The sequence below is a fragment of the Anabrus simplex genome, chromosome 3, assembly GCF_040414725.1.
Source record: "Anabrus simplex isolate iqAnaSimp1 chromosome 3, ASM4041472v1, whole genome shotgun sequence".
Lineage (NCBI taxonomy): Eukaryota > Metazoa > Arthropoda > Insecta > Orthoptera > Tettigoniidae > Anabrus > Anabrus simplex.
Window position 1 is genome coordinate 357,817,111 of NC_090267.1, and position 23,252 is coordinate 357,840,362.

A 23,252-nucleotide genomic window follows, 5' to 3' on the forward strand; every position below is an offset into this window, starting at 1 on the left:
AGACCACGCGGTATATAGGCTACATAGTGCGAGTTTAATGTAATTTTAGATCCATTAGATTGTAAAAGTCACCGGGCGAGTTGGCCGTGCGGTTAGGGCCGCACAGCTGTGAGCCTGCAACCGAGAGATAGTGGGTTCGAACCTCACCGTCGGCAGCCCTGAATATGGTTTTCCGTGGTTTCCCATTTTTACACCAGGCAAATGCTGGCGCTGTACCTTAATCAAGGCCACGGCTGCTCCCTTCCCACTCCTAGCTCTTTCCTATTCCATCGTCGCCATAAGACCTATCTGTGTCGGTGCGACGTAAAGCAAATTGTAAAAGAAAAGAAAAAAAGAATGTAAATCATGTTTTTACGGTTATAATGGGTTAGCCGGTAAGTCATGGAGTTTATTAAGTTAAAAGTTTGCGTGAGAAACAAAATGTTTTGGCAATGTGTTTTATGTTTTTTCGATAGAGAATTATATATTCCAAAAAAAATTATGTGTTTATTTGTTTATGCCGATATAATTTTTGTTTATTTCAAGTCCTTAAAATGGATTGTCAACTCGACAAAAAGGAGCGTTTCAAACACCTTCTGCTTTTTGCGTTTAGTCGAGGTGCCAACGCCACAGAAGTTGCTCGAGAGATTTGTGACTTGTATGTCGAAGTGGCGATGCCTCTTAGGGCGGTTCAAAATTGTTTTTTAGAGATTCAAGGACGGCAATTTCGATATCAAACACATGCATCGCACCGGACGCTCCATTCAGTCCGATGAGGAGCGACTGAATCACCTTGATCATAAAGATCTACGCCAAACGACGAGGGGAATTGGAAGAGATAATGGAATGCTCCCACAATTCCATAGAGCGTTACCTTCACTCGATGGGAGAGGTTCAAAAGTTCATGGGTTCCGCATGCTTTGAACGACAACAACAAAAATCAACAAGTCATGATCGCCGCCGGGTTACTTGCCCGTCATAGGTCAAACTCAATGACACAAAGAGCGATTCCTCTACCGAAATTTTACCGGCGACGAAAAATGGTGCCTGTACGCCAATATGAAGCAGCGCGAAGAATGTCTTAGCCCTGCCAAACGGGCGACATCGCGATCAAAACAAGGTCTCCACCCGCGCAGAACGATGTTGTGCGTATAGTGGGACTGGGAAGGCGTGATCCTCTACGAATTGCTTGATCGAAACCAAACAGTGACTGCGGAAATTTACACCCAACAAATGCAATGAGTCAAAAACACTGAAGGAAGATTTGCACTACAACAAAAATGGATCATATTTAAGCAACATTCGGAATAAGTGTTTCAGAGACTTCCACATGAAATGATTGACTTACGACATAATCGAGGAGACCCTCGCGTTGCTTCCCAAACTGTTGAAGGATTACATACTGGCCCCTAAGTACGAGATTGTCTCTAAGAGCTCCCGGACTACATAATCCTGCTTCCGTTGCAACTATTCGATCACTTTAGGATTTTTGTAGCGTCAGGACCGGTTGTTATTGTCCCTCGGAAGACCCTGTGTGTGTAATATTTTAACGTGAAAATGCTTGCGCACTACAAAACTCATGTGGTCCTTGACAGGTCCGAAACCCGAGCCAGGGGCGTAGAATCTACGAATGGAAATTCCAAGACTTACCAGGCTACGAGGACACAACAGGTGCATTACTTGATTGTATCTTTATCGACATTGCGGATGTAGACGAGCTTCCAGGGAGTGCACGGTAATTCTTCCGGCTCGTTTCGTTTGTGTTTGTCGCAGCGTCGAGGTAGAGCTAGTAGTTCAATAATTGGTTTCCTCAGGGACCTAACAACCCAAAGCAACGACCTTGATGGATTCCGAAGGCTTCATTTTACACGCCAGTGAGTAAACGCCCATGATTGTGATTATTATTTCAGAAGAGAAGTCAACGTCTTTCGGTTATTAATTTGATCTTCTCCTTCCTGGCCTTTTCCCAATTTATTGCGGTTGGTTCTGAATGTAGATTTGGCTAAGTTTTACAGTCGAATTCCCTTCCTGATGCAAACCCTAAGTGCAAGGATGTATTCACTATTGCGTGTTTCTGTGGTGGTTGGTGATGTGGTGTGTTGTATATAGATGAAAAGAAGTGTATGAATACGATTATAAACACCTAATCCCCGATCCATGCGCTATTAAAGTCCCCGGCCATGTCGAGAATTGAACCTAGGTTCCTCTGATCCGGAGGCCAACTATGCTGACTGCTGACTAATCAGCCAAGAACCCGACTGGATATTAATTCGATATATTCGAATGATATATTTCACATTAATTTGATATCGTACAATATTCATCATTATGACAAGTATGCCTATCTTGACAATACAAACGTTGTAAACTTAGCATATTTCCCACCCGTTCCCCTACCTATCTCACTGTATCTCACTGATCGTGACCTCCAACACCTGCTGTGATCCTCTTAAGATTGAAAGCTTCAGCGTCAGCGCTGATGTATTAGCCGCGGTTTGCTCCTCACGCTACACAATCTCGTGTATCTTATCTCTCGACACTTAAAATAGTTTCTCCTTGTTAGACATGAAAGGGTCATTTAAATGCAGTAGATAAGATTAATGTGCCTATTTAAGACTGCCACGGAGTGAGGCTTCTTGCCTCCTGTCTTATGTAAATTCTGTGATGCCTAGGATATTGCTTGGCGCTACGCTATAAATGCCTTGAAATAGTAATTTTATTAGACATGAACACGGACGTTAATTAAACACTTGTTCACAATTCATATTTCACTGTTCATTAGTTTAACAGTCAAGGAACTTCCGTTCATTTATAGTTCTTCTTTCTTGACTTTTGTCTGGGAAAGTTACAAATCGTCGGTCTCTCTGCGATAAAAGGATGCCATAACATATCAAGGTTGATATAGATGATATAGATGTTGATTCCCGTAGATAACCTGTAATATTTGTCCCGAATGAGTAAATTTATAATACCAGTATAGTTGGTCTGTTATTGGACATTATACATTTTCCAACTAACTCATTCCTGGTTGCCAGCGTTTCGCCCCCGTGTGCTAAGTTGGGCTCATCATTTGGTACCTAGCACACCTACCAACACGCATGGCTAGTGCATACCGTGGAGGCCACTTGGAGCCACCGGCAGTGCCAATGCACTATGAGAGACTTTGTCTCATTACCAAAAATTAATGCTTGCTTGGCCATCAGTTGATATAGATGTTGATGCACTAGCCATGCGTCTTAGTGGGTGTGCTAGGTACCAACTGATGAGCCCAACTAAGCACACGGGGGCGAAACGCTGGCAACCAGGAATGAGTTAGCTGGAAAATTTATAATGTCCAATGACGGACCAACTATATTGGCTTTACACCTCAAGGTTAACATACATAAGACCGAAGTGTGCCCAGAAGAATCCTATGAGGCAGAATGTCGTCCTATGACGAGGAATTGTGATACTGATGGCGATTATTGTTTTAAGGGGGAAGTAGAACTAGGCAACAATCCACTCTTTTTACTAGTTAGAGGAAAAAGTATAAAAACATGACCTTTTGAACAATGTATATATCAACAAAACAAACGGAAAGGCCGCGAAAAGAGAGAGTAAAAAGGCCTTTCTTACCCTCACAAACCTAATTTCTCTGGGATAGGAAATGAACAAGTGTTGACCAAGGCAGGACAAAAAGGGAAGTTGAAAGCGAGGACTCTTAAATAAGTAAGTGGTAACAATATCAGATTAAGACAAGGACCCCGTGGTCACCAATCTCGCTCCCTATTTAAGAGTCTCTGAGAGTTACCTCCTTTACCTCTTTCGGTAGGCAGGAGATATAATGGATGTAACTTCGATCGCCCTCATCCATACGAGGTAAAACCACGGGAAGCATTGTATATAGCTGCCAACAACGTAGTCGAACCCAGGATCTCCAAAATGCAATCGCACTGTGTTGCCAGCTCATTCGTTGTGCATAGGAGGTCTGATAATCTTCAGTACCACGGTGTCACTGATATTTCGTAATATTATAGTTAATGAGCTCTAGTAACAACTAACAATACATGGGCCCTTAGAAGTGAAATAGAATGCAATCAATTGGGGTGCAGCCAATTAATCCCGGATCGGAGAATGATCTGGTGATCTAGTTAGAGAGGAGTTTTCTAAATCTGTGAGCTAATATCGGAGGTTTATTGCCGGCGTCGCCAACATCTCGAAGTCATTCGATGGTCACTAGACGCAGAGGCTGCATTCCAGTCATTCGGGGAGTCCTTCAGCTTGGCACTTATTTTGGGTTATCCCAAGCCTGGAGAGAAGTTCGTTGTCGATACCAATACCGATGCCACTATGTCGGGCTTGATGTCGTACTACCACAGATCTAGAATGGATAGGAAATGGTGATAAGAGTATGTAAGCACCACGCTACACAAGGCTAAAAGGAACTACTGCGTGACCCACCGTGAAATATTGGTCATTACGATGACCCTCGAGCACTTTCAGAAATACCTGTACAGCCATCTGTTTTATCTACACACTGACTATTTTGCCTTGATGTCAGTCCTAAGATTTTAAAATGTAGGGGGAGAGACAGATTGGTGGGTACAATGCCTTACACGCCCAACACTGACAGGGGAGGAAACACTGCTATTGATCTAGTGAGAGAGAATTTTCTAAACCTGTGCAGCCTATATCTGAGGTGATACTCTGTCCAGGAGACTGTTCCCTGAGAACTGGGCACACTGTCGGAAGGTTAAGAGGCAGGTGGGTAGTGTGGACACCCGAGCCGTGAGAGCTGTTGCAGCAGAAGGCTGGGATGGCACCACCCTGAGAAAGGAAGAGCTTGCGGACGAGGACGTTGGACAGATCCTACGTGAAGTTAAAATAGGACAGCGACCAGCACGGAAGGATATCGCCCAGCATAAGCCAAAGTATAAAGAATATTGGGTTAAGTGGAAGTCCCTAGATATCAACGATGGACTGTTGACTCGAAGTTGGGAGTCGTCCGACGACCAGTAGAAGGTCGGCCAGCTGATAATTCCCAGGGAGAAAAGATGCAGTTGGTGGCTCAGCTACAATGAAGGCACTACTGCGGAGTATCTTGGGGTCAACGAGACCTTGAGTCGGGTCGGGTAATGCTACTGGGTTCATCTGAAGACTGACAACGAAATAAGATGCCAAATGTGTGACACCTGTGCAAGGAGCCAAGGCCGGGCCTCGTACCCAGAGTAAGGGTTAGATACAGTAAAACAATGTCTGAGAGCCCTCGACATCGCAGAACCTCTTCCCGATTTAGAGACTGGAAATCGCTACCTGCTTCTAATCATGGACTATTTGATTAAGCGGCCTGAGATCTAAGCCATCCCAGTCAACAATTATCAACAATAACCTATGCCCTGGTGAAAAAATACTTCTGTCGCTTTGGTACCGCGAAGAAGTTGCACAGTAACAAGAGCTGGAGCGCCGAATGAACGCCTCGGTATAAGGCAATAACCGAACGACACCTTTCCATCCGCAATCGGACGATATAGTACAGGAATTCGTGAAGAAAATCGAGGAGCATCTGAGAAAGGTAGTTTCGATGCATCAGAGGGACTGGGATAAAAGGATGCCCTAATTCTTGATGACCTACCGCACATCCACTCATGAGATGACAGGCATAAAACCCTCCAAAATCATTTTCGAATGAGAGCTACATCTGCCATGTGATCTAATGTTACGGGTGGCCCCGGAGCAAGAAGAGGCGGTGACGGACTATGCGTTGGGACTGATAGAGTTGCTCAAAGACATCCACGATACGGACAAAGGGAAAAGCTCCATTCACCGTCGAAAGGCTTTACAACGTTGCCACCAGGATTAACTACTAAGTCTTTAGGATCAGCGGCCTATCTGAGGGGAAAATGATGGGCGTCCACCTAGACCGGCTTGTGTCATATTGTGGAGGTACTCGGAATGAGCAGGGAGCATTGTGACAGTCACGGCCGACTCAGGGTGACCGGGAAAAATGCCAGCGAAAGATAATAATCGCGGTTAATTTGCAACAATGTGGAAGGAGCCAACAACGAGCAAAACATTACAGCCGGCAGACTGTAGGGGCCCACGATCAGGAAGCTCTTAGAAAAAGCTAGAAATTCATTAACATTGAACCAGACACCCAGAATGGTATGAAAATCTCTCGCTCGTCTATGAAAGAGTGCAACTGTTGGAGCACGGAGTTATTCGGTTTTCATTCTCGGGTAAGTAGCCTTGAGTGTATCAATCCCGAGTATAAGTAAGCAGATGGTCACGAGTTCGTGACGAGTCATTAAATGGGAGAGTTCAACGAGGATTGTTATTTTCAACTGTTCTAGAAGAACAGTGCGCTATGAAAAGTCGTACTGACGATCAGGCGTTCACGCACTGGCAATGTGATCGCCCAAGAGTGTTACGATGGTGTCCGCACATTTCGTACCACGGACATTCCGTACCACTTAATTTTTGAGGACATTTCGTACCACCTTGGTAATTATCTACCTGCGAACTGTTTTCCCGAAATCCCCAAATATTTATGGCAGGACAATCTGTACCACTTGATGACAAATTGCAATTCCATTTCCACGCCAGCGGGCGTAATGAGCCTGACAGACAAATTTCAGAAATCAGAAACAAAAGTAATTTACAAAATTTGCTGAAGAAAACATCTATATTATTTTTAATAATTGTCTTTCAAGCTATACTTATCACTTATGTCTATGTAAATATTATAATAAGAAAGTCGATTTTTTTAAGTATAAATACTGAAACAAAACAATAGAAATATACATCGTGTTTGGGCGCAATGTGCCTGACGAGCACAATGATGGATAATGTTAGTATTATTGGGAATATTTATAAGCTACTGCATTATTTCAGTATCAAGTAAGTAAAATAAAAGATTCTGATGAACTGGCCAATATGGGCTTGAAGGTCACGTGGAAACAGGAAAGTACTGAAAGGTGGAAGTAGCTAGGTCGCCGCGAATGACGAATATTCTTCTTCTTCTACCACTTTTTCCCACACCTTGTGGGGTCGCGGGTGCGAACTGTGGCGCACATGTGGATTTGGCCCTGTTTTACGGCCTGATGCCCTTCCTGACACCAACCCCTTATCAAGGGATGTAATCACTATTGCGTATTTCTGTGGTGTTTGGTAGTGTAGTGTGTTGTCTGATTATAATGAGGAGAATTTTGGAACAAACACACACAACCGGTCCCCGAACCAGAAGAACTCGTGATTAAAATCCCCAACATGGTCTGGAATCGAACCCGGGACTATCTGAACCAAAGGCCTCAACGCTGACCATTCAGCTAAGGAGTCGGACCCGAGAATGACGAATACGAGATAGAATTAACACGTGTACCCCAGTTGCGCCCGACGGAAGGTTAACATCAGTAGTGGTCACACCTTGCGGAGGCTTCTGCGCCGGTAGTGGACACTGGATATACAAATGAATACATTCATTAGGATATGGTTTTTACTTCGAAAAACTTCTCACTCTTTCAAGTGGTACGGAATGTCCTCTCCTAAATATTTTTAAGCCAGTAGCTGACACTTAGCGGGTAATCAACCGGTCAAGTGGTACGAAATGTCCGGTGGTACGAAATGGCCTTGGTACGAAATGTCATAGAAGCGTTATGATAGTGAGTAAAAACTGTGTCGTGGGGTAAACTCAAACGCGAGTGAATTTTTAACTGTAAAGAGCAGACCAATTAATTTAATGGTCAGTAAAGCACGCTACCTCTCTGTGCGGTAATTTAAGTTTAAAAGGAAGCCGATAACCCGCAATATTGCGACACGTATTTAATTTTCTTTTGGTACTTATCTAGTATTTAGGATGTCTGCAATAGTTAGCTTGTGATATCTTCCAAGTGCTTAGGAATTTTTCATCTGATGAAAAACAGTACGTTTATTGACATTAAATCCTCTGTGAATGTTAAACATCTTTCAGAAATTTATATTGTCCAATTTTTTCGGAGATTTGGCACTAGATATAATTTAGTATTATTATACATGGAGTAGTGCATTTGGTTCTCTTTGTTTTCAGGTCGTCGTCTCTGCCGTTCGTACCTTTCAGAATTCCGAGTATCCCGTCACACAGGAAGTGAAGCCGCACCGTTTATAGCACTGTCTAATACACACAGTCGCGAAGCTCCTTAGTGATGAAATGGCATCCTGTTAACAAGCGGAACGACACTAGCGCTCGCAGCGGCCAGCAAGCCGGTACTGTTCTCTACCCAACAGCTGATTGTACCTCCACGTAAATTATAAATATTGCAACCATCTGAACAACTATTTTAATAGTAAATTTTACAGAACACGCTGATAGGCTAGACTATTTATTGCTACAGCATGGAAAGCGTTGTTATAAGACCTTTTATTGAACTGAATTTGGTTAAGATTTCATCAACCTAAATGACTGAAGTTTAGGTACTTCGTGTTTTTTCTATGGCACTGAAAACTTTCATTGCAAAATTTGATGTTGTAATATAATCTCAGTTTCACAAATAATTTCAATAGCAACAGTTTAGTACCTTCACAGCATTCCTGTGGAAAATGCTAGACACTTATTCCATCCTGAGTAAGACAATATAATAATGGCTGCCTGAACTTTCTAAAAAACCCATTTATCATCATAACAAATGAACTATTTGCTACTTTTGGTGTTCGTTCATCACCTAAATATTCAAACCCAATGATACTGTTACTAGAAGAATCATATGCCATGTTGCACATTAATGACATTTCACCCATTGAAATATTCACTAATCTTTCATGTTCTGAAAAAGATTTTACTTTTTATTTCTGTAGTTGAAAAATACCTTCATTTAATCCACATTTAAGCCGAACATCCTCCATGTATTTCTGCAGTGTTCGTACTGAGGGGAGATCAAAGTACTGACACAGAAATCGGTAGCCTTGCGGACTACAGTATAATAAGTTTAGAGCGAATAAGTTAATTTCCTCATTCCATCTAACTCCACACTTATTTTTTAGTGTTGATCTCCTAATTTTGATTTCCTAATTTTACTTAACAATACATTAAGTGCCTCCTGCGTTAGGTATTTAGAACCTATACATTTCAGTTTTTCTCTGTCCGAGAGAACACCTTTCCTAGCTGCTTTATGATTTCTACCTTGACATTTACATGTGCATGTACACATCCTTAGCTCCCTACACTTCCGCCGCAAACGAACCACTTCAGCTGACTTATATTTGCACCTCTTCTTCAGGCTATCAATAATTTCATTCAATTTTTGTATTTCTTCTGCCGCTGACACTTCCACTGCATTACTCGATACAGATGGTGCGATGTCTGAAACAGTCTCTGTCCTAACAACAGCTCTTGTTCTCTCAACACCTCTTGACTGCCTACAAGATAATTTCTTCTTCTTTGACATGGATCCATCATCTCTAATCAATAACGCTTGCTTTAAGGGAATCCGTGGAGGTTTATTTGGAATGTCGAATACAGTTGAAGCTGCATTCCACACTAATTTCTTCGTTTCGACTGACATAAACTGGCTGTCTTCAAAATGTTTCGAGCATAACTGTATGTTATTGTACAAATAGTTCACATCTTTCTTCATTAAATCAGCCCTCCTACCATTTACAAGCCATTTTCTACACCTGAAAATTAAAATGTCGCTACGTGTTAGAGGAAAAGATTGGGTTAAAACGTTATTTAATTTAATAATTGGGTGGATTTCCCCCACTTAGTTATACTTCTGGATAATTGACAAACCAAAAACTTACTTATTTGAACTTCTATTTATACACCTTCACAATATTGGTCTATTATGTGAAAATGTAAACCGTAGGCAATATTGCTTGCCTTACCTTTCAGCATCTTTAGAAAACCTAAAAAATGATAGCTCTGGTGTGTTCTTCTTGTTATTGGAGCAGTTAACTGCACTACACACATCTCCTTTCGTGAACACCATCTTAATTTAACAGAAAATGAATCACTTGTAATGGAACTACCTCACACTAACCTTGCAAATTATACACAACTTACACATCTCAGTAGACCAGAAGCTTGCTGGCAACGTGGAGCGCTGTATGTATGTAATTTTGTAAAAATGTTCTTTTATATGAGACCGATTTTCGCGCTGACGCGACAAATATTACACACACACACACACACACACACACACTACGATATGCAAAAAGGCGGAGGTCACACACGACAACATCACCTCCACCAAAACAGATGTAAGAAAACTTACGTTTTATAAAAGATACCTGTAGAATATATGCCAATCTTTATGGCTCAAAAACTTAAGACACTTGTACAAGAACATATACCTCCACCAAAAAAAAAAAAAAAAAAAAAAAAAAAAAAAGAGGAGAACAGAAACCTGTAAACAGATGTAGAGTTACTGCTTAAGGAGTAAGTTGCTGGAGTCTGGTTTTGCGTGGGACCGTTTAATAAAGCGTCACATTATTTTTAGCACAACAAATCAAATGTTATGTGTTACTGTGTTATACGCATGTTAATTTATCATTCTGATATGATGGTAACTTCTACCAAATTATTTGTATTCCTTTCATATAATAATTATTCTCTGTATATCCATATGCTTTACAACCAACTGTAAAATAGGACGATATTAAGTGACTAAAAACTATTCTGAAAGTATTCATCGTCATAAATATATTTATCGATTTATATCGCCAATGAACGAACATAAATAAAGATCGTTTACACCAGGGCCTCTCAGGGTGCATGCGCGTGGTGCATGCACTGTGCACGGTGCAAAAGACGACTTGGCTTGGTTGACCAGAGTGCAGACCCCCCACTCCTCGATTTTGAGCAATAGCGCTTACTCTCTCTTTCCTCACGCCTCCCTCGCTCCGCCTGTCTCCCTCTGCCCCACTTGCGCCGTAGCGCTCCAGATCCGGGCTGAGTTGAGCCGAGTATAGCCGAGTAGAGCCGAGCTTAGCCGAGTAGCCCAGAGACGAAGCGTTGATCCGAGCTATACCGAGCGGCACCGATGCACAGTGCACGGAGCTCTTGCGCCTCGCTCTGCACGCGTGAGATTTTGGGCGTTTGAGAGGCCCTGGTTTACACCAAAAGAAAAGAAGCCAGTTATTTTAGAATGAATGATTTCCGGGCTGTAGAGCTGTGATCTAATGAAACTCCTCTTTCTTTCAGATGTTATATCGACGGTTATAGTACACTTATAAGTGATATGTATTAGCCGAAGTCTAGTCGCACAGGTAGTAAGGTCACGCCATTTGTAGAGTTAACCACCAACATGAAGGTAAACGCCGTTTTAACGACCTGGAGTGTTTGTAAAATGGTACTCCACCAATCAGATTTATTTTGTATGGAGAGCGGTGGTAATGTCTCTTTGATGCAGTCTTCTGCACGTGCCTGCAGGAAAGGCGCTGGTGTGACATGTCATTGTACAATTTTGACTTGTGTATCATTGAGCGATAATGTGGAGGCCTTGAAAACGTTCTACAAATGAAATGCAGAATGGCATTCTTCAAGATAATGTAGCTGTACCAGGAACCAAGGAAATATTCGAAACTGCAAACAATAGCCTATAACAGTACCTCGAAATAAGCAACGTGCCAACGCCACTGCTGAAGTGAAATAGCAGTTTGGTTGACGTGTTATTCCTTGCAAAAAGTCAGCCAGTGGTTAATGCTTCAAGCGTCCTTATAAAATATCTACTGCAAATTTAAGGGGCTGCCTGGCCGAGGCGGTAAAGGCGTGCTCGAATCCCCGTCAGGAAGTCGTAAAATTTAAGAAACGAGATTTCCACTTCCGGATGTGCATATGGCCCTGAGGTTCACTCAGCCTACACCAAAAATGAGTACCAGGTTAATTCCTGGGGGCAAAGGCGGTCGGGCATAGAGCTAACCTCTCTACCCCATCACGTGCCGAGGTTAACAAGGGTGGAAGCCTTCCACTCCTCCAAGGGCCTTCATGGCCTGTACGGAGGTGACTTTGCTTTACTGTAAATGTAGACGGAACGGCTTGTCGAAGGAGAAGTTCCAGTAGCCCACTTCTCTATAGCCGGGACAATATACAGTACATTCCACATTGAATGCTGAGGCCTAACATTGTGCTATGAATGTAAGACTACGGCACATAATGCTGGAGTGTAGTTGTTATTAGATCCGCAGTAAGAGTACGAATTAATTGAGGGATATCGAAATTCTTCTATTACCTGTTAAGTGTTGACAAGTTAATCAATAAATACTAACATTACAGCAGATTGGTAATCTCGTAACATGCAAAGTGCATACAGCTAAATCTAATTTATAGTTGATGATATACAGTACTTAAGCTCAGATCTTACATATAGAATATATTAACCGTGAAATTGGATATTTTTATTTGTCTGAAGGCATTCTGACAGTGACTAGAAGTTCAATTAATATTGGTATAATGCAAGGTAAAATCCTAACCTGTCTTGTAATTTGAATCAGATATACGCAAATAATTTGGTAGAAATAAATTAAATTGGTGAGTGAGTTAATGACGAAGTTAGGACATCGTATCAGGCTCCAACTACTTACAAAGCAGCTAGTCCTGTAAGTGGCCTCAGAGCCTCTCGTGGTACGTGATGTAACCCACAGTTCTGCAGCGACCTGCGGGGAAGAATGGAGGAATCAGACCTTCTGGAAAGTAGCCAAGAGAAACATTGACGCTTCACTTCGCTGAGGCATATTTAAAGTATCAATTTCAGTGCCACAATTTGTTTCTCTCCAGTTGTTGACGTTTAACCACCGAAATTCACATCATGTGTCAAGAGCCGCAGTCAAAAATTGGCCGACCTCGGACCGAATCTGAGCCAATGAGTTTAACCGTTTTGACCGATCAAACAACGAATAAAGGCTAAATGTTAAAACAACTACTGGCCAGGTTCACTCTACTATTTGACTACATTTAATAAACAATAAACAGTGATTAAAGGTAAAACTACATCATATTTTGGTTTCAATGTTATTTTTCAAGAGTTGAGAAATCAAATAACAATCAGAGCTCTCTACCGTTAGGCTTCTGTAGGTATTAATGGTGCAAAATCGGGTAAGTTTGAAGTGCAACGTACGTACTTTGTCGTTACTTATAAACAATTTTGGTGTTAATACATGTCTACAACTATATATTTTGAGATATTTCGGAATTAGTCCTAACGTTACGAAATCTTTTTGGTTTAACATATAGTTGTGTATGAATCAGCATTTTTTAAAATGACCTCATGAACGTTTTTTTAATGACGGTTAAGTAATAAACCCTTAAAGGACCTACTGAAAATAGTTTGCATTAACTTAAATCCAGGCTGTACCTTAATTAAGGCCACCCACGGCCGCTTCCTTCCCACTCCTAGCCCTTTCCTGTCCCATCGTCGCCATAAGACATATCTGTGTCGGTGCGACGTAAAGCAACTAGCAACTTAAATCCAGATTTCAAACAGATTGTTAAATCAGAAATGTAAACTTTTGCAGAATTAAAACAGCGTTTTGTTTAATTTGTGTGATTCACTTCATTGAAATTAAATCGAATAACTTTATCACTGATAATTTTGGGAGTTGTACAATATTACACAACCCACAACCTCTTTAATAATCTCATACGTTTAGTAGTTCTGGGCCTCAACTTCACATACTTCCTTTAAAACATACCTTCATAAATACTGAAGAGTATTCCGAACATGTAACTATTTCTAATTCGTTTTTCCCCAAGACTTCATTTTGTTATACGTGGAATGATTTTAGATATATTGGTTAATTATACAATTTATTTCATAGGGATACGAACACTTATTGTATTTATAAAATTACGACAATATTTTTGCTTAATTGTGAATAAATTGTCCGCCTCTGTGGTGTAGTGGTTAGCGTGATTAGCTGCCACCCCCGGAGGTCCGGGTTCGATTCCCGGCTCTGCCACGAAATTTGAAAAGTGGTACGAGGGCTGGAGCGGGGTTTACTCAACCTCGGGAGGTCAGCTGAGTAGAGGTGGGTTCGATTCCCACCTCAGCCATCCTGGAAGTGGTTTTCCGTGGTTTCCCACTTCTCCTCCAGGCAAATGCCAGGATGGTACCTAACTTAAGGCCACGGCCGCTTCCTTCCCTCTTCCTTGCCTATCCCATCCAAACTTCCCATCCCCCACCAAGGCCCCTGTTCAGCATAGCAGGTGAGGCCGCCTGGGCGAGGTACTGGTCATTCTCTCCAGTTGTATCCCCCGACCCAATGTCTGAAACTCCAGGACACTGTCCTTGAGGCGGTAGAGTTGGGATCCCTCGCCGAGTCCGAGGGAGAAACCGACCCTGGAGGGTAAAAAGATTAAGAAGAAGAAGAATTGTGAATAAATTCATAGTTCATTCGGACTTTAAGAATAATTCGCATATATCTCGTACGTTAATCTAATTATCATTAAAATAAATTTAGGATTACATGAAGTTTATCAGATTTTCGTAGAGTAATTAATTCAGATAAGGGCTAAAACAGACAATTTGATATTCGAATTTACGCAGTACTTCTCATGTTCATTCGGTTAGAGAAAAGTGAATCAATATTCTTAAAGAGTCGTAACTCATTTTTTCGGCCATTTTCGTTTTCTCTCATTTTATACTATATTTACATTGAGCTACCGATTGGTTTTCAAACGGGCGTTTGTCGTGATTATCGTTGAGTGGGTAATGTATGTCGAAATATACGTTTGTTTCTGAACGGATGGATCTCACTCAGATACGTACAAAGTAATTACAATAAGGCCTAACTAAAATTGCATAGTATTATGGATTTCCAGAGTATTGTCTGTAGAAATGAAGTAACTGACTATCCGTTTTCTCATATACTGAGGCATGTTGATTTATTATTATGCCATTTATTAAGTGCATATTGCAATACATTTTAATTAACAGCAGTTATTTTCTGTATTAATTATTGGAATCACAGGCTGTATATTTTTAAAAGGTTGTAAGTCATGAAACTTCGAAATGAAAATTTTAAAAATGGTTATCCGCTGAACAATTTTGGATCAATGTCTATTTATAGCTGCCCAGTGAGATAAGTACACCGTACTTTGTTGCCGGGATGAGTGGCTCAGACGGTTAAGGCGCTGGCCTTCTAACCCCAACTTGGCAGCTTCGATCCTGGCTCAGTCCGGTGGTATTTGAAGGTGCTCAAATAAGACAGCCCCGTGTCGGTAGATTTACTGGCACGTAAAAGAACTCCTGCGGGACTAAATTCCAGCACCTCGGCGTCTCCGAAGACCTTAAAAAAAGTAGTTAGTGGGACGTAAAGCAAATAACATTATTATTATTATTATTATTATTATTATTATTATTATTATTATTATTATTATTATTATTATTACGTACTTTGTTTATTTTATATCCTTAACTTTTAAACAGTTTTTTTCGCATTTTCCTGATTTTTTGTAATATCTGAAGTAATTTCTTTTCAGGTTCGACTGAGTTATTTTATGACTCTTAGGCTGCGGTTACGGAACAACTAGCGGCTACCGGCGCGGGATAGCGCCAGCCAGCACTACATTTTATAAACATCGCTCAGTGTAGAAGCATTTGAAATTCTCATTTTATCACGCGCGAGCTGGTGTTATCTAACACAGAGCGAGTGAAACGGTCCTCTGTTTGCTTGCACAAGTTGAAGCTTGTCAGCAGAGTGGTAATCATGGATTGTGAAAAATTAATCAACGAAAAATAACATTTAATTTCACTCAAATTTTAACATTTTAAACGAATTATGTTTAATATGAAAGAAAATATAGAAAATAAAATATTATTATTGTCTATTATATTCCAAAATATTTTAATTTCATTAATTCATTTTAGCTCAGTGTTACTGAAGGTTTTTCTTCTGATGAAATTGAATGTTCTTTTTCTTTCTGTGCCTTGTAACAAGGTCCTTTATATTATCTAAAATATAGTAAAATGTAACTGGCCTCATTCGATAATATTCGAGAAAGTTTTGTTCGTCGTCTTTAAGCATTCTATGCAAATGACTGAATTCACAGAGTTCTCGACGATTTTGGCATTCAGTACCTTCGTCTATGTAAATATCTAATTTTAGAAAACTATTTTCGTATAAAAATAACTCGTCACCTACAGATGGAGTCACTTTTTTGTATGTTGGGCTATGCCATTTCTCCATTCACCATCCATAAATTCTACCTACAGTTAGTGGAAAATAAATAATAATAATAATAATAATAATAATAATAATAATAATAATAATAATAATAATAATAATAATAATAATAATTCGCTCAGAGTGGCATCCAGTCTACTATCAAGAACACACGGGAGGGCCTCTACTAGCTACTAGCATGTTACAGCGCTAATAGAAGCGAGATGTTCCGTAACAGCAGCCTGCCGAAACTAATTTTGAATAATAAATTTATAAACTACATCAAAGAAAAATATGGTAACAGTATTATACCCGAAAAAACAAACAGCCTAACATTTATAGGAATTAAATAAAAGATCCCTGAAAGCGTATTTAATAGTACATACGCCCTTTAAAGAAATTGATTTCAGTCTCTTTTATTGTTTGAAGATTGTCTTTGGAGCACTGTCCTTCACCTTTCGGCTCCATACGGTACTCTTGCAACACAACTGTAATATGTAACCCTATCTGCTGGCACATGACACATTAGTTTACGAATCTATCGTATTTTAAGTCCACTTTGTTTCCCTCCGAGCATCGCCGGAAATTACATGATTGGTTTATTTCAAGATCATCTGGCTGTGAACTGCGTCAATGTTTGCTTTGGCTGAAAGTTTGTTTTTGACAGCGAAGTTAAGATGTGTGAAGACAGTTGTGGAAGAACAAGAGAAGATGTGTTGAGTGTTGGGTTTTAGAAGGTACTCACAGCTTTCTCAGAAGTCGGAGGCTGTAGAACGCATTTGAATGAAGCTTTTCCATGATGTTGTCCGTAAGGATCCTGAAAGAGAAACAAAATACAGTTTATGAGCCAACTTATGTGTGTATATCAAATTAAATAAATCATGGATAGATGGAAAGCATGGCTACAGTATCCTTCCACAGAACAGGAGTGGTTCGTGAAATATAAGCTAAGCGAGCTTAAACAAAATGAATTAAACTCAATTTTCTTTTCATATTCAATAACAGTTGCTTCAACACTCTAGCACGGTCAGAAGAAATAAAGCGAGAAAGTACACATTTCTACAACATGTTTAGGGCATGACGGTCAAGGTGAACATTCTAATCAATTACTTTCCAACATTATTGTTCTTTTAAACTGTGTAGAATTTACTTTGCTATGCATTTTGGAATTAGCTCTTGTTTAATGGGGCGTCTGATGAGCTCCTCATAAGTTGGCATTGTAGTTAGCAATAACTGATCATGTTTCTATCGCTGTGAATTGATAAAAGGTTTTCTTTAAAGAGTAAATTAGGATTAGTGCCAGTGTGAAATGGATAGCGAAAGGAACCCGCTTAGGCGTGTTGGTCTCCTGGTCATTTAATTTTTAAATTTGAATTGGCAAATCCTTTACGGCTTACGGAGGCACCGAAATGTCGGAATATTGTTCCGCAGGAGCTTATTTAAGTGCCAGTACATCTATTGACACGAGCTTGGAGTATTTGCGCACCTTCAAATACTATTGGCCTGAGAAAGTCACCCATCTTGACACAGGGTCATTAACATTTTAGAAAAGAAGAGTGAAGTAGTTAAGAACAATTAACCACTGGATCCTGAAGAAAACTATATATGACAAATGTTTATATATGAACAATAAAATATACCAAGCACATGGCTATTGGTCACGTAGCTATCGGGTTGCATTCGGGAGATAGTGGGTTCGAACCCTACTGTCGACAGTCCTGAAGATGATTTTCCGTGGTTTCCCATTTCACTCAAGGCAAATGCTGGGGCTATACCTTAATTAAGGCCTCTGCCGCTTCTTTGCCCGCGTTTATTAATTCAACCATTTATTTAAAAGCAAATTAAAACATTATATTTATTAAGTCACATCCTTTTGACGTAAATTGCACGAAATACATTATTCTATTTTTATTATATTATTACTTTCAATGCTTAAGATCCCGGATTGATGGATGGTACAAATGATATTAAAACCATGTAAAAGACCATGTTATATAATACAAAATATATTGTTTCCTTATAAAGCCTTGGGATAAACTATATTAATGTCATTCCATTTGGAGGTAAGATGTATACTGTATTGTATTTGCCTTTCGAACTCTTGAAAAATCCACGTACAGTTGACAATGGCAAAAGCACCGTTTTCGAAGATGGAGTCCTACAACTTTAAGCGATTGTCCTTGTGATGCACATAGAGAAACTCAAACAAACGGGGGAACTACAGTCTTCGAAACTGAATCGATATATCCAACGGAATTATGTGAATCCGGGGAATGAATATTACTTCGCTCGCGGCATGTCCAGTCATGAGAGTGGCTTCAATAATATTCGGCATCAGTTCCTGGACTGGAAGTCGTGTTCCGTTGCAGAGGGAAGCAGGATTCATATCCTTGAGAAGGATAGTCGGTGATACATTCATCCGTTCCATTATGTTCGAGGGTACTCGAGGTGACTCCAAGTTTTTCAAAAGCTCTGTCGTGTAGTTGACAACCTCATCTGTATTACATATTGTGTTGATAGACTTGTACATTTGTAGAACCACGGGTAATTCTTGTCGATGACATTGAAACCTTCACTTCTTGGAGGAAGAATCGCTCTGTGACACAGCCATGTGTAATTGGTGAAATGCTGTGGCGATAAATGTTTAAACTTTCAGATCTGTGCGTGTTTATTATTATTATCTATCTTGTGTACTGTATGTTTCCTCTAAATGAATTTATAAAATGTAAGACTGAGTTAGTTGAAAGAAAATATAGTTCACGTTTTATTGCTGGTATAGCAAAATCCTTGTATAGCCTAAAATTTTAAGTGAATGAGGTGAATATCGGCTAAATATGAAATAAGTAACTAAATACATAATTAAAACAATTAAGAGTAATATAAGTAATTAATGAAAGCATTAAGATTCATCTGAGAATACACCTATGTAAACATTTCAGATCTTATGTGTCGTAGATTTGACTGGGCTTCCCACACATACACACAAACACTTCCGAATATTACGGGCTGATGGCTCCTCGTGTCGCGGACCAAAAATGGCTTCCTACTCAATCGACTTACAATCCGAGGGTACTCTAAGTGACTGCAAAATATTCAAAAGCTCTGTCGTGTAGTTGACATCCTCATCTGTATGACATGACATGTCGGTGGACTTTTCAATTTATAGAAAACCGGATAATTCTTGTGAGTGTTGCTAGTTGATGACGTTGACATCATCATGTCTTGGTGCAAGAATTGCTCTTAGACACAGCCATGCGTCTTAGGTGAAAACCTGTGCTCACCTATGACAAACATTACAGATCTTTGTTTGCCGTAGATTTGGCTGGACATAGCACACATGCACAGACAGACAGACAGACAGACAGACAGACAGACAGACAGACAGACAGACAGACAGACAGACAGACAGACAGACAGACAGACATAATGGACTGAAGGAAAATGCCTCCGTATTCCACGGACTTAAGATGGCATCTTGACTGATATATGTATTATTCCTTGTTTATCATTATCGTCTATCTTGTGTCCTATATGTTTCCTCTAAATGTGTACATGTCCAACCCTTGACCCCTTTCTCTACGGGGTTTGGGAATGAAGCGAGATGAATCTTCGTAGCGAGTTTTTACGACCGAATGGCTTTCGTGACGTCAACCTAGTCACATATGTGATAGAGTGAAGATGGTGAAACCCGGCGCCGGCACATATCCCACTCCTCTCGAATAGCTCAAGACTTTACGTCCCCATCCGACGGACCAATCTCCATCAACAGCGTCACATGCCCTCACACCATATAATACCAAAAACGGCTTCCTACGCCATGGACGTAAAATGGCTCCTTGAATTGTGTTCTCTACCTGTCTTATGTCCGTTGCCTAGCGACAGTGACTCTATGCATATCATCGCTTCACCGGTAAAACGTTGTATCCCACAATACTCTTCCTATCCATTATTCTCCTTAAGACTGGTCACGCCCCCCCAGCCACATATGGATACGCAGTCCATCAGAAGGGGTTCACGTTGTTTCCGACCATTCTAGTTTCGATGTTTTGAGCGTTCTCGTTTTCACATCACCTCTCTTCTTCTTCTTCTTCTTCTTCTCTTTATCTGCGAGGGATCCCACCTCTACCGCCTCAAGGGCAGTGTCCTGGAGCTTCAGACTCTGTGTAGGGGGATACAACTGGAAAGGATGGCCAGTACCTCGCCCAGGCGGACTCATCTGCTATGCTGAGGGGGATGGGAAGATTGGAAGGAATAGACAAGGAAGACGGAAGGAAGCGGCCGTGCCTTAAGTTACGTACCATCCCGACATTTGCCTGGAGAAGAAGTGGGAAACCAAGGAAAACCACTTCCAGGGTGGCTGAGGTGAGAATCGAACCAACTTCTACTCATTTGACCTCCCGATGCTGAGTGGACCCAGTTCCAGACCTCGTACCACTTTTCAAATTTCGTGGCAGAGCCGGGAATCGAACCCGGGCCTCCGGGGGTGGCAGCTAATCACACTAACTAGTACACCACAGAGGCGGACAACATCATTTCTATGAACTAATATTCTTTGAGTTGCGAGCAGTTTGTTATCTTCTTCTGAACCGACGACCTAAATTTTAAGCCCTGTAAAACAAAAATCGTAATTTATCTTCTTCCCTCGATTCCGTAGCAGCTATTAAATTCAATATTCACAGTGAATAACTGGGATGTGTAGCCTACGTATCGTCTAAGTAAGTGAGGTTGCATTCTTACGTGAGTGCTGATTCCATAATCATAAACACAGAACCTCTACTTCAACGTGAGTCAGAACTACAGGCTGTAGGCTATGCATAATATGATTAAATTAATGAACTGGTATATTTTAATGCATCGCAGTAATTGGAAAGCAGGTGTTCGTTGAAAGAAACTGAATCGTGGTGCTAGTAATTGTTTTAAGTTCAAATAGGTGACTTGGCAGCTTCCTTCTCATTCTTAGCCCATCGATGCGGTGTCGGTGCGACGTAAAGCAAATTACAGAAAAATAGGTAACCATCCTCTAAACTGAAATTAATATCTTACTGTTGAGCGAAGATTTCTTGGCCTAGTTACTTTACAGTAAACTGAATGCAGAAATTTAAGGTAATTTCTAATTCTTCGTGAATATATTCTACCCAAGATGCAATAAGTATTATGACATATTATTGTATTAAACAAATAATAGTACTTTAACGTACAAATGAAATAAATATTATGGTGCGTGATAGATAAATTATGGTATACTGACCATAATTATGGTACCGTTGCCATCACTGCTTAAGATAGACGTTGCCGTTGGCAGTAAATTGACTGTACCCGTTTCCCTTACGTAGTTAAGCATTGTTTGGTGGTCGATGCTAATGGCCCTTAAGGAAGTATCCTACCTTACTGCATGCTGTGCTGCTCTCCACTAATCGACTGTTTGAGGTTAATGCCCACTTTGTGGGCGCTATCAATTAAACTACAACAGCTCCTGTTAGGGCCCAAGTTGAGGAACTCTTGTTAACCGCAGCGTGAAGTAATGGTGTCCCATAACTTTGAGACTAATAACACGAAGAGTTGAGATCATTTACTTGCATAAGAACGTAATCAGGATGGAGACTGAAAGGTCAGGGAATAGTATATAGCGCAGTTTACATTTTCTTCCTTCAATGACTAAAAATGTATGGGCAAGGCAATCACCCCTTGTAACATAAATAGGGCATGTATGAGCAAACCCCGAACCACTTGATAAGCAACTCCCAAAGCCAGCAAACACCACGGACTGATAGATGCAGGCGCAAATGGACAACAAGTGGAGTTGCGTTTTCTAATTCTTAGTCATCTAACACTTTTTTCAGCTGCACCAAGAGATGTTCATCAGTCAAACAGGATCTTTGTGCTTATCAACTGAAAAATGTCTGAATACATCTACACTAACTTCACAGTAAACATAAAAGGCAAAGGACATCGTCTCCTTCGGGAACCCAGAAGAACTCTTCTCTTCATGAATTTGCGTTTAGGTGCGTATTTCGTTGTTTTTGAGTGTACAATGATGGCTTTCCGATTGGAACTGCGCCGGAACCCGTCGCTGATTGTTGGTTAGGTTTACGATGTAAAATAGTGACGGATGAATAAACACTGGCCTCCTACGTTTCGTGAACCAATAACCATCCATGAATGGATATGAGGAAGTAATTTTAAAATTCTATTCTCACCCGTCATACAAATTCTTCTCACGGTTTCCTTACATTAATTCCAGGCGAAGAATAGCGTCATCATAACATTATAGACATTCATTGATTCTCGATTTTAATTACTGTTTTCCTAGTGTATCAACGTGGTCGATTATACCGTAGGTTCTTAGTTGACTGAAGAAACGAATTCTAGAACCACAAGCTCAGTTGTAATGCTCACACAATAGCTGTTTTTTGTAGAATCCAGCGATCTCTGCACGAGACGTCCTTAATTGGTGGTTTGTAGTTGGAATCTCAATGTTTACAGTCAAAGAAATGCAAACGAATAAAATATATATATTTGGAATGTTTAAAATTTGAAAAAAATGAAAATGGTTCCGCAGTGACGCGAGACAGCAGCAAGGTTGCCCTGTAATTCGGACATCCATGACTCAAACATCACCCGATTCGTCATTGTGAGGATTCTGAAATATATGATAAAATAACTTACAATAGTACGACATGGAGTACATGGCAAAAATATACTAACAGGGGTGAAAAAGAGAGGTTAGGAAACCAACATGGTGCGGCTCGCACGACGTCACAACACGTCACACACGACTGCCAACTTAGATGCGGCTAGTGACAAGATCATTGGTCTGGGGGCAATCAAAAGGGGTCAGGGGGTGTAAGCACCCTGGTTAGAGGCGCAAATCGGCCCACAGACTTCTGGTATGCCCTGGTACATTACTGGCTACTAACAAGACCATTGGTGTGGATTGGTTAGACTATTGGCTAGAATATTAGTCTCCCAGTAAAATCGAACCGCGCAGGTGAATTTCACTCCCGTATTTAATATATTCACGTCACGGATGCATCCGGCAAATGCCATGAAACTTTCAAACTTCGCGGTTTTGTTATTTCCGCAGAATATGGCAGACCTGTGGCCACACATGGTGCGAACTCTATCGGAGACAATAGCAAACTACTCCGGCCTATAAGAACACA

At 40.7% G+C, this 23,252-nt stretch overlaps 1 protein-coding gene across 1 annotated transcript in view; it reads right to left on the minus strand.

Moving 5' to 3' along the window:
- rk (rickets) overlaps window positions 1-23,252 on the minus strand; it is an 824,128-nt gene that overhangs the window by 500,350 nt on the left and 300,526 nt on the right. The window contains exons 2-3 of the mRNA XM_067144502.2: window positions 16,835-16,906; window positions 12,511-12,582 (exon numbers count right to left, since the gene is read on the minus strand). Of these exons, the coding sequence (XP_067000603.2) occupies window positions 12,511-12,582; window positions 16,835-16,887 (125 nt within the window). The 5' untranslated portion in view covers window positions 16,888-16,906. The remainder of the gene's footprint in view (window positions 1-12,510; window positions 12,583-16,834; window positions 16,907-23,252) is intronic.